At 40.4% G+C, this 16,904-nt stretch overlaps 1 protein-coding gene across 6 annotated transcripts in view; it reads left to right on the forward strand.

Annotated features, from left to right (window-relative positions):
- Positions 1-16,904, forward strand: part of SLC25A21 (solute carrier family 25 member 21) — a 502,852-nt gene that overhangs the window by 304,631 nt on the left and 181,317 nt on the right. For 5 of the 6 annotated variants that reach the window (XM_084791665.1, XM_084791661.1, XM_084791664.1 and 2 more), the window contains one exon: positions 306-354. In XM_084791665.1, the coding sequence (XP_084647791.1) occupies positions 306-354 (49 nt within the window). The remainder of the gene's footprint in view (positions 1-305; positions 355-16,904) is intronic. The other variant, XM_084791666.1, reaches the window with a different exon arrangement.

A 16,904-nucleotide genomic window follows, 5' to 3' on the forward strand; every position in this document is an offset into this window, starting at 1 on the left:
CCCACCTCCTTGCCAGAATTATAAGATACTTTCTCCCATCAAAATAAAATTATTTGGTAACTAGCTACTTCTAGTAGCTATTTTGTCCAAGGTTCTAAATCTTTTTTTTTTTTTTTTTTTTTTTACTGAAAGTAAGTTCTTCTCTCATACAATACAGCCCGACCATAGTTTACCCTGCTCCTCTTCCTCCCAGCTCCCCACCAACTTCCCTCTCCCCCTCTGTCTGGATTCTTTATTTTAATCTTAACTTTTAGGAATCAATAGGTGTCTGTGTAGTCATTGGCATTTTCTTTATCGTCTTTCAGGTCTTATAGAAATTTGCCTGATGCATCCTCTCGATGTGGTGAAAACCAGGTAAGGTTCTGCATGAACAAGTTTTATTGACCTTGGCTGATATCCAAGCTAAGATCTGTCAGAACACGAAATGCTAGAACTTGTCCCAGGCCGGTAGCTTCTCCCTATAATGGCATCTAAATTTGCTTTTCAAAGAAAGCACTATTTGACAGATAAAATGTGCCCAGGGAGAAGCATCCTTGGAGAAAGGTCGTCTGAAGGTATGCAGTGTTTACCACTGTCACACACTACAAGTAAGAGGTAATGATTTGTGGTATGCTGGTACATGAGGTAAATTCATCAAAGTGGTGTAAAAACTAAACGTTATCTAATGAATTATGACAGCAGCTTTTCATTTGGCATTGTACATAACAAATTGCTGTCTAGTAGTCAGCATCTTTATTTCAAGTGAACTTTTAATGGTGGTTAAAGAATTTATTCCTGTTACAGAAATAAATTTTGCCAAGGCAAAATGCTGTATTTCCATGAAAATGCTTTAGGAAAGATAAAAATCTAGAACAATGTATTAAACTTTTCTACCAGGAATGAAAACAAAGTAAAAAAAGCAAAAGCAAAAATAAGAAAACTGTGACGTTTAATATGATCACCATAGAGCATTTTGTGGGGTTCATTTTCTCCCCTCCAAATGGCCCTATGTACTCCTCCAACATGCTCAATTTCAAATCACGGGCTCTTTTTCTTTAATTGTTGTTGTTTTGTGAGGTGTGTGCGTGTATATGTGTGTGTGTGTGCATGTGCGTGTGAGTGTGTGTGTATCTTTCTAAATACATAAATACACTAAATCCTCCCTTCTGAGTCTGCATAGTGCTACCTGTGCATATGTGTTCAGGTTTGACTATTCGGTATTGGATAACCAATTGGTAAAGTCTTCCCTGGGGAAAATTATAGCATATTTTGAGAAGTTTAAGCTATGGCTAAGTTAGTGAACTTTGTATTTTGAAATCAGAGGTTTTGAGTGTATAGTGCTTGTTTCCATATATTTGCTTTATATAAAACTCAAAAATAACAGCAGCATATGTTGCAGCCTCTTAGCAAATGTTGCAACACTAATTTTGTGGTAGAACAAATGATTGCTTTCTCAGTTGGGAACTACTTGATGAATTGGACTGGTCATTTGATGGACATTTTATTTAATTTACCCAAAGAAGCCTCTGAATTTAAATTTTCTTTTTTTTTTTAAGGTAGAACTTTTTATTTTCAGGTATGTGAAAGCACACATGGTACTTGACTTGCTGATTCACAGTTATTGCACTTGAGAATCATTCTGTTGCTCATTAGACGATTTCAAAATTTCGTGACTTAATACATTTTTACACTATATTCATTATATGTTGTTGTATAACATGATATCCTCTGAACATAGTCACCACTGTTTTCTTTTTTGTTTGTTTGTTTCCTTTTTTATTTAATTAATTTATTCATATTACATCTCAATTGTTATCCCCTCACTTGTATCCTCCTGTTCGTTCCTCCCTTCCTCCCTCTTTCACCCTATTCCCCACCCCTTAACATTTAATGTGTGTGTGTTTGTGAGGATGCATGGGCATGAGATGCCATGGCAATACTGATGGGGCACAACTATGGGACTCAGCAGACAACTTATGGAATTGGGTTTTCTCTTTCCACTATGTGAGTTCCAGGATGAAATCAGGTCATCAGCCGTGGTGGCAAGTACCTTCTACTCATTGAGCCCGCAAACCATGCAGAATTTCAGAATGGTTGATAAAAGCAAGAAAACAATAGTGACTTTTACATGCGAATAATATCACCTTTATAGTTGAGACAATAGGATTTGGCTTGTGACTGGACCTCAAAGTTTTCATAATAAAATAGCACAGCTTAAACAAAAGACATTTATTTCTTGCAGTTTGGGAAGCTAGGAAGTTCAAGATCAAGGTAGAGGTCCACTCAGTTCTCACTGCAAGTCCTTGTCCTGGCTTACTCTGTAGTCTCTTACTTTTCTTATAAGGTTATTAATTCCATAAAGGTGGATTCAACCCTTATGACTCCAAGTGAACATATCACCTCCCATAGTCCACTTTTATTTTGTTTGCTGTTGTTGTTTTGGTTTTGTTTGGTTTTGGTTTTTTTAAGGCAGGGTTTCCCACAGTCTACTTTTAAGTACTGCACATTGGTGGTCGGAGTGTCAACATTTGAATTTGGGTAGAGTGCAAATTTTCAACAGTTTCAAGAATTTAACCCAAAACAAAAGAAGAAAACCAAGGCTTTACACAAATTACAGAAATTGACCTCTAGACCATCTACTTAGGGGTTTCAGAGGAAGGCAAAGCCTACTGACCTTCTCTCTTTAGGTTGCTCTAGCCTTCCATGGAAAGCCAGAATATTGCTGCTCATCTGAGTAATACATTTTCTTTTTTGTAAAGCATGATTTCCTTGTGTTCAAATAACCTGAGGGAAATTAGAACAATTTAAATTAAGTGTGACAATAAAATTACGGTCACTCCATCCTTCCCACAGTCCTCATTTATCCATCCAGCCATGCATATTCGGTACCTAGCATGCAGGGCCCAGGTTGGCCATGCTCTCCTGAGTCTCCCACTCTGTGAAGAACTTCATTAACACCAACCAAAGGCCAACTCTTTTCTTTGGGCTGGACTTGAGTTGTGTATTGCTTAAAATACATTTACCAAGTAACTCGGGCCTTATATATTCTTTACTGTATATCAAGACATCCATGAAAGTAACATTCGTTAATTGGGATTGGTCACATGCCCTTGCCTACCTTGAAGAGAGAGGGACAATACCACCCCTGCAGGTGTCCTGGCAGAGAACTGGATGGTAAATGGCAAGTGGCCTGCACAACAACAGAAGGTGTACTGAATAAACACCCTATTCACAGTCTAAGGCCAATATCTGTAGAACTTCTTTTGCAAGAGACCACTCAGTCAGTGAACAGGAACAGGTGAAAATGCTGGGCTCTTTACCCTTCTAGTCTGTAGGAAAAGAGTTCCTTTTGCATTTAAGAAGTTGCTTTGTTCTTTTGTTAAAAGTGTTTTGATGCTTATAAATTAAAAGGGAAAACTGGAACACTACATAGAAACCTAGTGAGTACATGTTGTCTACTCATGAAGACTCTCAAAGTTATTTTTTGGAAATCCTGACAGCATTTCCAATTGGAAAGCCTTCTTAAGATTATTGTAGTTCTTTCTGGTAGAAGTACAGAGATTCACCTGTGAGGTATTCTTGCTACAAAAGCAGTGACTGAACCCAAGCAAACTTCTGCTTTCAATCTAACTTATCATTTGATAAGAAATAAAGCATTCAGAGGATTGCATTATGTCTTTATTTTAAATTATATATTATTCCCTCACGATAAACTTTCGTATACCAAGTTCTTGGCTAATAAGAACGGCACCGTTAAAATGTGTAATTTCCATTCAGTCCCTGGTGGTGTTTGTAAGGGTCTTTCACCAATTAAAACACTTTCAACATATTCATTTTAGCATGATTTTTCACCCATAATTTGACCACACCTTTCCTATAATGATTATATACAAAGATTGATATCAACAAAAAATGTTGAAAATTGGAATCCAGCTATTAAAATAAATGAGTTAACTATATCTATAATGACTATTTGTATTTGTAATTTAAAAATGGCATCTAAGATATATTCACAACCAGATGCATGAGCCATTCTGAATGTGCCAACCAGATGAAGTTAATCTACTAGAACCAAGTGGACAATTTAAAGGTTATAATTTATTCTTTATAATAAATACTCTAAGGCAATGCAAATATAGCATAAAACATTTTAAAATAGAAATAAATTCATACCAAATAACACAACTGATCATTTCCAGAGAGGAAAAAATATTTTTGAAGAAAGAATTGGAATTACATTTTTATCATCCTTTGTTCTTCATTTGGCAAAGGAAAGGATTAGACACAAATAGAGGTCAGAAAGAAAAGACTAGATTTCATGAAACAAACCCTTTTGTTTTACTTTTCTCCAGCACATGAGATATTGTGGGAAATAAACCATATCCACAGTTCAAGATTAATTCAATGTATCACACTTAAAGCCTTGATGCCAAAGGCACATGGGAAAACATCGTAAAACAACAGTGTAGGCAGGTACACTTACGTTCAGTGCTCTTAGAGGACACAGCACCACAGAGCAGCCTGCTGGAATAGGCAGCGTTCAGTGGCCTCATGTCTAGTTTCTTAAGTTAGTCTCATTCACTGTTTGATTCATCAAAACTATAAGTGTTCATTGTACAAATTTTAAACAATACTCTTAAGTCTTGTGCCAGTCAAAACAGGTGAGATTGTCACAAGCCTGAATCTCAGGAGATTACACAAAGAATCTTCTCACCCTACCTCATGTCCAATATGAGAAGATATCATAGTTTTTTTAGGCTGCTGTAATCAAATACCGTAAACCGGGCCCTTGTAATCAAAAGAAAGTTTTCAGTTATGGGCGCTGGCTTCTACAAGTTTGTTTGCCCCACAGGTTCCATATCTGCTCTCTAGTGGAAGCCTGTTTCCTCATTCATGGACAGCACCTCGGGTACTCACATGGTGGAAGAAGGTAGCACCCTGGGGTCATTGCTATAAGCACCTTAACCCTGTTCATGAAAGCCTCACACTACTCACCCCCAAGGCTCCACCACTTAACTAACGCCTTAGAGAGGTGAGGATTTAAAGGCATGGATTTGGGGCCTGGGAACCACTTAGGACATGTTAAAGCTACGCTGTGCTCACGGAAACTCTGCTTTAGTGAGATTCCCCTCTATGTGGCACAGTGGAGAGCTCAGTGGTCTCATGTTGCCTCTACTGAGACTGAAGTAAGGTTCGGAACTACTCATTTGACCATCCCTAACCAAGCAGAAGTAGAGGAATGGTGTGCCCCGAGAGCACAGGGAGGACCTAGGTGTCACTATGCTGTGGGCCTTCGTGTCCGTTCCCAGCCTTGCACAAAGAAGCACCATTCACTGACAACTGCCAGTTCTGCTCCCAGATGTAAAAAGACTTCGGGATTTTAGCTGCTTCTTTTAAAATCCACTCCAACATTTCTAAATGTTTTGCACATCCTGACTGCACTGGCCTCAACAGGTCCTCCGTCCCAGACACGTCCTTTGTGGAAGCTCCAAAGGCTGTCTTTGGAGATAGGGTCTCTGTAGATATAAGTCACCATGGTGCAGCCATACTAAACTTGGGGAGGCTCCAAATTCAAAATGATTTGTAGCCTTACAAGAAGAAGGGACTCAGACAGACAATGAAAGAAGGAGGGAAGGAGAAAGAAAGGGAGGGAGGGAAGGAGGGAGGGAAGAAAGGAAACAGTCACATCCAATAACAGTGGTGATTGGAATTACACAGCTGCATGCCTGTTCATATGCAACTTTACTAGCAGCTCCCAGAGACTAGGAGAGAGGAACAGCAGGAATTTGGAAAAGAATTCAGCATGCTGTCCTAATTTATCAACTTTAAATGTTATTCATGATACTTACACCCTTCACCCTATTTTGATAAAAACCTACCCCATCAATGTCACTTATCATCTGTTTCATTGTTTAGCAATGCAGTTGTTGTTTATTGCTGAACCACAAGATACTTGATGACTTGTTTTCCTTAATTACTTTCTCTTTTCATTCTTCAGTTCTCTATATGGTTATTCATCACTATTATTTCTTCTAAGTTGCGTCGATAAGTTTCTTCACTATTGTGTCCTATAAATATCATGATTATGCTTGTTAAAAGTGGGATTATTTATAATCATCTAGCTTTTTGTTTTTAAAAATACATTTATTTATTTATTCATTCATTCATTCATTTATTTATTTTTCTTTTGAGACAAAGTTTCTCTGTGTAGCCCTGGCTGTCCTAGATTTGCTTTGTAAACCAGGCTGGCCTCAAGCTCACAGCAAATCGCCTGCCTCTGCCTCCGCACGTGCTCATCTGGCTTTTTTCTTAGACAGTACTTTTCCTTTGAATTTATCTTTTACTCACAGTTGTATATGGCAGAGAAGGCAGAAGGTCACACCATCACCATATTTCACTTTCCTGCTCCAGATCTGGAGCTGTCCTAGTTCCATCTCCCAGCAGTAAGGCGCAAGGTGTTCAGTGAGGTGAGCGGGAGTCATATAGACACGTCCAAGAACCTCAGTTTTTTCCATTCACATTTAATGCTATTCACAGTGTCTGATTTTCTAAGGTTTTCCAAAAGGGTCGCAAGGCGCTTTTGCTGTTGCCTCCCTCCTTAGGAGCTTTCCTTTCTTAGGTACAGAGAAGGGTGTAATCTTCTCTGCTCTACTAATACTGCCCTCCATCCATTTCCTTTATTGATTTCAGTTGTACAAAAGTGTACTGGTGTTGCACACCTATAATTTCCTGCTCTGTCTTCTTTGTCCTTATGGCTTTACACTCATTTATAATTCTTCTAACTACATTAGTCAGGGCCCAACCAGGAGAATACACCCACTCTGAATATTTGAAACAAAGGGAAGTTAATGCAAGGAATTAGTTAGTCAGATGCTGGGTCTGTGTAGGATCCGACAGAAATCCTGTGAGGCAACCCAGAGATTAGCAGTAGAGCCACAACCCCAGATTGGCTAGACAAAGGAAGGACGTGTTAAAATCATCCTTGTAGTTAGGGTGGAAATTACAGATGTGGTGGGCCTGTCCAGTGCAGATGGAGCCTCAGAAGAGAAACAGCCACCAGCAGACACTTGTTTACTTGAGGCAAACGGAAGAGGGGCACTTGGTTTCTTTCTTCTTACCACCTTCAGTTTCCCACCTACCACTTCGTTTTCTTATTGGCTCATGGTATCCAGGGAGTCACAGAAGCTTTGCAGGGATCAGGCCTTCCACCTTAGAACAGGGAGAAGGAAAAAATGAGAAATAGATCTAAACCAATAGAAGCAGAATATACATGCTGTCATTTTAGTAAGCTTGCTTTAATTTACACTTTTTCTTCATACAATATATTTTGATATTATTTCTACTCCAGTTTCTTCAAGATCCTTTCTATCTCCTCCCCCCATCCAACTTCATACTCTCTCTCTCTCTCTCTCTCTCTCTCTCTCTCTGTGTGTGTGTGTGTGTGTGTGTCTGTCTGTCTCTCTCTGTGTCTCTGTCTGTCTGTCTGTCTCTCTCTCTCTCTCTGTCTGTCTCTCTCTGTCTCTCTCTGTCTGTCTCTGTCTCTGTCTCTGTCTCTGTCTCTCTCTCTCAAAAATCAACACAAGGAAGCAAAAAGACAAAAATACCAAAACAAACCAAAAACTACACACAAAAACATGAATTCTATTTTGTGTTGGCCAGCTGCTTCTGGGCATGTGGTATTGCCCTAGAGTTTGGACGATGTACCCAGTGACACTCTATCGGGAAAAAAATTGATTTTCTCTTTCTTGGAAGATGTCAGTTGTAAATACTTTCTTGCTTAGAGGTGGGGCTTTGTGTCTACTTCCCCTTCTCCTTGCTGGGACTTTGTATGATTTGAACCTGTGTAGATAGATGGTAAGACCTTATTATAGAAGATACAGCTTGCTTACACCATTAAACATGGAGAAATCGAGTTGGTGTACAACTAAAAGCTTCACTCCTACTGACTAACATCCATGTTACTAGAAGTTACACTGCATAAAAGTGATCACCAGTATGACCTAGTAACAAATCCTGCAACCTATATCAGCAACCTACACACAAGATATGCTGGTACAACAATGACACAAGTGTTACAGGTGTAACCAGTCACATTTTGTTTGCACTTAAGGCACTCCTTGAGATGTAGCCCATATCTGACACTGCCAAAATGATCAAGAATCTAAGACTAAACAGCTCATGATCCCTCAGAGTAAATCTATTACTATTATTCTGAAAAAGGAACACACCAATAAATTTACTCCTAATGGCATATTGTTATTCCCATAGATTAGAGTATTTCTCAACCCTCATCAGAGAAGCTTATTCTTAGAGTAGATGGCAATCAACACAGAGATACACAATTGAACAATGTACACAGAGAGACTTTAGAGCATTCGGCCACAAATGGGATACCTCCATCAAACTCTCCCTGTCAAGGGTCAGGGATCTATATGGAAGAAGAGGTAGAACGATTCTAAGAAGGAGAGGGGGGGGCTGGAATCTAAGGAAACAGTGTCATTGAGACACAATAAGGCTGGTGTACATGTGAACCCAGAGACTGTGACAGCATGCACAACATCTGCACAGGTTCATTTTTAGTAAGCTTTGAAAAGGCCTAAAACAAGCATGCATTTCCAACCCAGCATATTGAAGCAAAACTCATGTTGCATCTAAAAGGATCATATTTAATAAATCCTCCATGTATGGATAGTCAGGCACTGTACTACTTCCCTTATATAGAAAATGGCTTAATCTGCTCAAGGTAACTATGGCTCCAGGTGTAGATCTTAATGATCAGAGGTTCTCGCTGTAATTTAGCAGAGAATACTAAGGTAATGAATGCATTACAGTTACAAAGAGCCAAGGTCTCTTCTGAGATTCTCTCTAGAGATGGGCTTTTACAATGATTTATAATTTTGCTTATACTCAAGTAAAACTGTACACAATTGTGTTTAAACTCCTCCACTGAGACCCTGACTACAAATAGTAGAAAAGCCGATTCACCAGTACTAGAAAGATTAAAGGTTTATATTCGCCTAGGGCTAACACTGAGTAGTCTGTAATAATCCTCTCCCCTCTCTCACCTCAGAGTTCTCTTTTCTGAATGGGCTTCATTTGCGACAGCTGCTCTCGCTTGGCATCCCATGTCCCCACAGGTCCAGCTCACATCCCCCCTCTGCTCTAGAACACGGCAGTCTGGGTTTGAGTCCCGACTCATTACCTGTTTGCTTTCGTTAAGTTGACGACCTTCCCTGGGCCTCCATTTCCTCTTCTCTAGGTGGAAACTAGAGTGGTATCCACATCATTCTGGAAACAAATGAGCCACGCGCAAAGGCACACGCACATGCGTGCATGCACACAAAGTACAGTGTTTAACTCTAGGTTAGCAAGGAACGGGAAAATATGAACACAAATGGAGTTTTTAAGGGAGCCAGAGAAACATAAGGAAATACACAAAGTATAGGAGAGGGGAAATGTTTAATATGGAGTCAAGTGGTTTCATGTTCCAAGCCGGAAAAGTTGTGTTATATGAGCAGTCCATTTAAATCCTTCCACAGAAGGTGTTTGCAAGCAGAGAATCCTCCTGGGTCTGAGGGCAGGAGAGCATTGGTTTAGCGCATATGTTCCTACTGACGTCATCCTACACATTCCACACATCATCGGAGCTGCGTGCTGACATTATTACATATCCCCAATGACTATCACAGCGCCTGACCTCCAGGAGGTGTCCAGTGAATGCTGCTTAATGAAAGAATGAAACAGTGTTCATTAATAACCAGAAATAACACTGCCAGCTATGTGACCAATCTGGAATATTTAGAAAGTTAATAATAGGCAGATGGATTGCCTTTGTTGGAAAATGTAAGATTTCACGGAAGAGGCAGAAAGGAAAAATCTATTGAAATGAAAGAAAGAAGAGCACGGTGGTCAGGGACACGGCAAGCCTGAGGTAGAGTTGCAGATACTAAAATGAGCTGAGGAGCTTTCCTTTGGGTGTGTTCAGATGAGAAATAGGTGTCCAGATAAGTCGGGAGACCAGAGATGCTGAAGGAGCACAAGTAAAGAGCTCTGCAATGGGGCGATGGAAGGCAAACTGAGGCACTTCACCTGGAACAGCAACAGACTACGGAAATGAACCATAGGACTCATGCGTGATGTTTGTTTTCTAAGATTCATATTTGAAGAAAACAAAAAAAAAAGATAAACTTAATATTAATAATATATCTTTTCAAATCTGTGTTTAAAACGTTGCCTTAATAGCATGTCAATAGAAAAATTACTAATGAAATGTTTTCCAAAAATAAATATAATATATAAAAATAAAAGAAATGTTTTCCACTTCTTTTCTGCTCTAGAAATTAAATCTAAAACTCATTTCACACTTTAGATTTTCATCTAAATATTGATTAGCCATCTACATTTCAACAGCCACATGGGGCTTGTGGCTCCTGGATTCTATAGCACGCTGTGGAATTAGGTGCAGTGGGAATAAGAAGCCCTTTCAGGGAGCTAAAGACAACTGCCCCGTGATTCCTTCATGAGAACATACTCTCTAGAATAGACTGACAATGGCCAATAAGCAGGGGTCGAGGTGGCATGGGGGTGGGGAGAATACTGCATATGTATTTGTAGGTTTGTGTCTTGGTTTGGTTCTTATTGCTGTGAACAACACCATGAACAAGAGCGACCAGAAGAGGAAAAGTTTTATCTGGCTTACAGGTTAAAGCTGGTCACAGAGGAAAGCCAGACTAGGAAGTCAGGACAAGGGCTTGGAGGCAAGAACTGAAACGGAGACAGTGGAGGAAGGCTGCTTACTGGCTTATTGCTTCTGGCTCGCTCACCTCTTATACATCCTAGGCTGACCCACCTAGGGAAAGCACTGCTCACGGGGCACGGTCCTCTCACATCACTTAGCAGTTAAGACAATGCCCCACAGACACTCAGTCTGACAGAGAGGGTCTCGCCATCAAAGGTCTTTCTTCCTAGAAATCTCCTGTTTGTGTCAAGTTAACAAAAAACTAACCAGCTATTTCTATTTCTATTTATTTCTATTTCCCCATTGCCTATATTCCTCTTACCTAGAGTCTTAGTAGGATGTCCTCACATCTATCCCAATCTCCTGGTAAGTGAAGACTTTTGTGGGACATGCCTTTTGGGCTAGTGCCCAATTATAAGTGAGTATATACCATGTGAGTCTTTCTGCTTCTGTGTTAACTTACTCATTATGATCATTTCTAGTGCCATCCATTTGTCCGCAAATTTAGGGATTTCCTTGTTTTTAATAGCTGAGTAGTATTCCATAGTGTAAATGTACCACAGTTTCTTTATCCATTCTTCGACTGAGGGACATTTAGGCTGTTTCCAGGTTCTGGCTTGTATGAATAAGGCTGCTATGAACATGGTTGAGCATATGTCCCTGTTGTATGGTAGGGCATTTTCTGGGTATATTCTAAGGAGTGAAATAGCTGGGTCTTGAGGAAGCCCTATTCTCAGATTTCTGAGAAAGTACCAGATAGATTTCCAAAGTGGCTGTACTAGTTTGCATTCCCACCAGCAATGAAGGAGTGTTCCTCTTTCTCCACATCTTCGCCAGCATGTGGTGTCACTTGAATTTTTTATCTTAGCCATTCTGATGGATGTAAGATGGAATCTCAGAGTCATTTTGATTTGCGTTTCTCTGATGACTAAAGACAATGAGCATTTCTTTAAGTGTTTCTCAGCCACTCGATATTCCTCTGTTGAGAATTTTCTGAAATAGAAGGACCCAGAGGGTCCTAGAAACCTACAAGAAGAACATCATGATCGTGGCCCAGGGGTGTCTGCTCAAACTAATGCACTAGCCAAGGACAATACAAGTAGTAAACATGGAACCCCTACCCTGATCTACCAAATGGGCAGGGCATTCTCCACAGTTATGTGGAGACTGGGGACTGACTCTGACATGAACTCTGGTGCCCCATATCTGACCATGCCCCTTGGTGGGGAGGCCTGATGGTATTCAAAGAAAGAATAAGGAGGCTATTAAGATGAGACTTGATAGCCTGTGACCATATAGTGGGGGAGGAGGTCCCCCTCAGTCTTAGACCTAGGGGAGGGGAATAGGGTGAAAGTGGGAGGGAGGGAGGAACAGGAGGATACAAGTGATGGGATAAAAATTGAGTTGTAACCTAAATAAATTAATAAAATTAAAAATAAATAAGTAAAATATATTTACTGAAGACACTTAAAAACAAAAACAAACAAAAAAACGAACAAAAACTCAAAAAAAAAAAACCTAACCAGAACAATTTGTATCTTAAAGCAAACAAACAAGCAAAACAGTATTCAAAATCTGGAAGCGTCTGTGAGCATCATTTATTTCAATCATTGCTTGAGATGCTCCTCTTCCTCCTCCTCCTCTTTCTCCTCCTCCTCCTCCTTCTTTTCTCCATTCTAAGTCATTCATCATTTCTACTACATTTTGTTTTTGAACTGAGAGTAAATTAAATGTGAGCTAAGTAAACTGCCCCCACTATAGTAGAGACTGATCATTTCAAGGCTCTGGTTGTCTAAGAGCTAAGTGTGTTCTGGTGGGGCCCAGTGAAGGACAGAAGGGAAGAGGCAGTTTCACACCTTGTAGCCTTAGAGTTATAGACTGCTGGCGAATGGACGAGCCAGGGGTAGCCTTCATTCTTCTTCCCGTCAGAACTTGCACTTCTCATACTTCTCTTAACACACATTAAGTACTGAATTAATTTGAAAGACTCACATAGGTTGAAAACTTGGCAACCATGTATTGTCATACACACGCTTCTAGGGCTTCTACTCAAGTAGCTGAGAATTGATTTACACAGTATCCGTGGCTCCCTCTGAACCCCAGACATACTCACTAAGAACTCCAGGGTGGAGCCCACCTATATTTATGTTCACCAAGCTCCTGGCTGAGTCTTACACAGTGAACCCAGACTGGTTCCTGGGAAAGCCTTTGGGAGCCACTGCTGAATCCCGTATGGACAGTTCTGTAAAGAGTTTCTTTTCTAACACGTGTTAATCTCCTCATTCATCCGTGGTCTCATTCAGTTCATTTACATTAATGCTGTCTCTATGTGAGCAGAGGTAGAAGGGGAAAAGCTCGCCTTATAGAGCCGTTTCTATGGGTTGTGAGATGATATGGAAATATATGTTTCTAGAGCCAGAAATCATGCATTTTGTCCTACTGAGTGGAGTCACAGCTGCAAAGCTAAACCCTAGGTATAGAGGGGCAGCTAGCATCAGCTGCTCCACAAGGAAGGTGAATGACTATGGTGGGTAAACCATGTTATAGGGACAGAAGCCCATCCCAAACTTTATTAAAAATGATGCCTGAGGCTGGGCAGTGCTAAGACACTGCCTTGTGAGGAGTCTAACAGAGAATGAGGAGCCGGAGCCCGGAAGCATCCATAGCTCCATTCACCAGAGAGGAGGGGGGAATAGACGCGAACTTTAAAGTGAGCATTTTAGAGGTTAGAAAAGGGGCACTAAGCAGCCACTGGAGCCAACAAAACAGTGGGGGTAGAAATGAGGAATACACCCCCCAATACATTGTTTGTTTTTATATCCTAAGGAATCCTTTTAAAATAAGAGCAGTGGGAAAGTTAGAATGGGTTCCAGTAGAGCCACAACCAGTAGCTTAGGAGGTGATTTTCACCCTGTTAGTGACTGACCAAGGATGTAAAACATTGAGTGTGCATTCAAGGCTAGGCCGTGGTTATGGCTGACTTCAAACTATAGATAGACATCTGAGGTTAGACCACCACTGTGGCTTCCTTCTAAGCATGGTGATTATGTGTCTGAAGTACAGGGAGAGACCCACAAGTGCATACACTGTATTTTGATGGAGATTTTGTCATGTTGCTAGGTCAGTTCATAGCCTTCATAGTGGTATGAAGTGGTGACGATAGCCTGTCAGTATGGCTTGGGTTTGGAAGCTGTGCGACTCTAGGAGGATGCTGTGGTTTGCATCTGGAATGTCCCATAGAAGCTGGTAATGCCATTTGGAGGGGATGGGAACATTAGGAGGTGGGGTTTGGAGAAAGGTCACTGGGGACACCCCTGAGAAGCTCTGCTTTACTATAGACCCTTCTATGAAGACAGCCTTGTCTTGACCCCAAAGTGTCAGGACCAATGGGCTAAGATCTCTGAAACAATGAACCAATATCAATCTTCTCTCCTTTAAATAGAGTCTCTCAGTATTTTACCCAACTAAGGAAGCTAACACATGAAATTTCTCTGAGACTGGTTTTATTTAGCTGAAAGAGTTTTTTATATTTCCCAAGGCAAAGCAAGAACATGCTGGATTGTGGGGGAGTCCTGCAACTCCATTGACCATACCAGCAATAAATATGTGTTAAAAGTCAAATGTAAAAGATGCAGAAGATGGAAATACAGATTGTTAGAAGTGATAAATAGACCAATTTGCATTGCCTGGTTAATCAAAAGGCTACATGAATGCATGTTGAATAAGCATATGTTTTAAAATATCGTTGGCGGTCCTAGGGAGCTGGCTCGGTGGACAAAGCTCTTGCTGCAAGTGTGAGGTCTGGAGTTCGGCTCTCCAGAACTGGTGTTAACATTGGGCGGGCTGAGTTGCTGCCTGTAATCCTAGAACTCAGGAAGCACGTGCAGGTTCCCGGGCAAGATGGCTAGCTAAATTAGCAGGAACATGGTGAGCACTGCATCAAGTAAGTGGAGAGAGATTGAGGAAGACACACAGCATCGACTTTGTGCCTTCATATGTATGTGTGCACACAGAACACACACACACACACACACCTTCACAAGAACCTGCACACATATGTACTCCACACATACACACATCACTCACACATATCTACAAATACATATAGGCCACCCAAAAATGCCATTTGTCTCCATCTAAGAGCATTATTTCAAATTCATCATTCTCTATGAGTTCATGGAAAACTTTAAAAGACCTTAGGGTTTTTACAGGGAGTGATATAAGGCGCGCGCGCGCACGCACACACACACACACACACACACACACACACACACACACACACAAAATCTTATTTTACACATCATTACAAAATACTGCATGTTCACATTCTCAGTTTGTGTATCTCTCTGGAGCAAGGCAATGGACTTGGGGTTGATAGACCATGAAGAGACATCATTAAAATGATGTCTGGGATTTTCACTTGGATAGCATTCTTCTTCTCTTTAGGACAGCATGGTTTGTATCCATACTCCAGAGAGCTCAGAAGGAGCCACAAGAGGAAGTCTTGGCTCTCCACTTTCCTTGTGTTTTAGTGGTCCTGCTGAACATATAAACTTAAGCAGTAGGCTGGACTGGTGCAAATAACTGCCTTGTCCATATGGAGGACTCCACATGAGCTGGCTTTTGCTACTTCTGGACAGTGTGATTATTTCTCCAGTGGACAAGGATTGATGAGGAAGACAAAGTGGACACTGGATGATCCATGCATTGTGGGAATCAACCACAAAGATCTTCTGAAGATCTCCTGAAACTATGGACTAAGATTTTTTTCAGTCTTATTAATAAGGAGAAAATATTTGCTTAAAAACAAAATCAAACCAATTTTCTATTTCCACTGTAATTGACTCCTTTTACAGCCCTAAAGTATTTAAAAATATATCCATTATCTATCATATATCAGTCAACTTTTCTATCTAATGGAATTATTTTTAATCACTTCTTAGGAAAACATGCTGTTTTTTAATGAAATACATTACATAATATTTGTAAAGTAATATCATTAATTTGGGTTTAGCTAAAAATTCTTAACTAAGTCCACTAATACCACAGTGGCTATTGTGCTTCAACTAATTATCCTTTGAAGAGTCCTTCTCTATTGTTAAAATGTGTGTTCTGGATACTTCTTACATGTTTTCTTTGCTAAACTTCAAAAACATCTAGGTCAGCTCGAAAGCAAAAACCAACCAAACGAACATAAACCTCTGCTCTCCCATCAGGGATGCCTGTTCCTTAGTTGCCTCCACAGAAAGCAGGTGCTTGCCCTAAAAGGGCTAGAATATTGCTTTCATGGGTCACCATGAGACAGAAAAGGGGACTTTAAAAAAGATGTGGAGAGGGCAGCACAATGTGTGATCTGAAAGGGAAGGGAGAGGGAGGAGAGGGTCCAGACAGGAAGGGTGGGTACAGGACATCAGAGGAATGAGTAAGGAGGAGGAATTGCATCTGATGTGTGCGTTTTTCTTATCTTTCTTTCCTCAGTACTGTATTTACATAACATTTATATTGTATTAGATATTATAAAAAGTAAACAGACGTTATCAGTTACTTTTCTTAACACTGTGAAAAGAAAGAAAAAAAACAAGTCATGTGCTACCTAGGCATGTTGGTGCGTAACAGTCATCCCAGCCCCCAGGAAGTAGAGGTAAAGAGATAAGGAGTTCAAGTCTAGCCTTAGGGTAAATAATAAGTGTCAGGCCAGCCCTGCTACCCGAGACTCGGTCTCAATAGAAAAGAAAAACGTTCCATGGAGAAAAAGCTTTAGATGGATACCTGGGTTCTTCCTGCTGTGTGAGAAGACATGACAGCATAGAGAAGGGGCTACCTGAGGTGAGAAGCTTGTAGCTTTCAACACCCTGCCTCTCTCCACCACGTCCCCAGGAAAGCTGCTTTGCATTTGTATGTTTGGTGGGAGTTGACCCTAATGAGGTCTAAGGCTGGAATTCCAGTCCAGTTCAAAATGATGGTCACTGTGGATATCCTAGGAGATTGGGTTTCTTTGTGAAAAGCAAGAGTGAAAAATTCTAAAGTACTCTCAACAAACATAAATTTGATGCTAATAATATATCGTGCTAACCACAAACCTTGACCAAAAAAAAAAAAAAAAAAAAAAAAAAATAGAAAGGGTTTAACTTTCTTGGAAAAGTGATGGATTCCCAGAATATTCTTGTTGGGTAGAGAGAACAGCCTG

The sequence above is a fragment of the Acomys minous genome, assembly GCF_964271855.1.
Source record: "Acomys minous genome assembly, chromosome: 8".
Lineage (NCBI taxonomy): Eukaryota > Metazoa > Chordata > Mammalia > Rodentia > Muridae > Acomys > Acomys minous.